We start from the raw sequence: 281 nt of genomic DNA on the forward strand, positions 1-281 counted from the left end.
GAATCCGATCCCCATGCCCTAAATTGCCCCCAAATCCTCAAAACCCTAGCTTCAGCCTACTCCATTCATGGCCGGCGACGACGATCCCCTCACCGGAGCTCGAAAAACGTTCTGGCGCTCCGCCTCTTGGTCCGCATCTCGAACTGAGCAGTCGAATTCGAACCCCTCATCGAACTCTCGGAGATTCCAAGCTCCTCCTCTGACTCCGAGATCTCAGAACTCAAAGGCGAGATCTTGCCTCCCGCCCCTGCAGCCTCTTTCTATAGCTCGGCGGAGCTTGG

General features: G+C 56.9%; 1 protein-coding gene across 3 annotated transcripts in view; it reads left to right on the forward strand.

Annotated features, from left to right (window-relative positions):
* LOC109848571 (protein-tyrosine-phosphatase MKP1) overlaps nucleotides 7-281 on the forward strand; it is a 5,005-nt gene continuing 4,730 nt past the window's right edge. For all 3 annotated transcript variants that reach the window (XM_020418130.1, XM_020418131.1, XM_020418132.1), the window contains exon 1: nucleotides 7-281. This exon is cut by the window's right edge. In XM_020418130.1, coding sequence (XP_020273719.1) covers nucleotides 68-281 — 214 coding nt within the window. In that variant the 5' untranslated portion in view covers nucleotides 7-67.

This window comes from Asparagus officinalis, chromosome 7, assembly GCF_001876935.1.
Source record: "Asparagus officinalis chromosome 7, Aspof.V1, whole genome shotgun sequence".
Taxonomy (NCBI): domain Eukaryota; kingdom Viridiplantae; phylum Streptophyta; class Magnoliopsida; order Asparagales; family Asparagaceae; genus Asparagus; species Asparagus officinalis.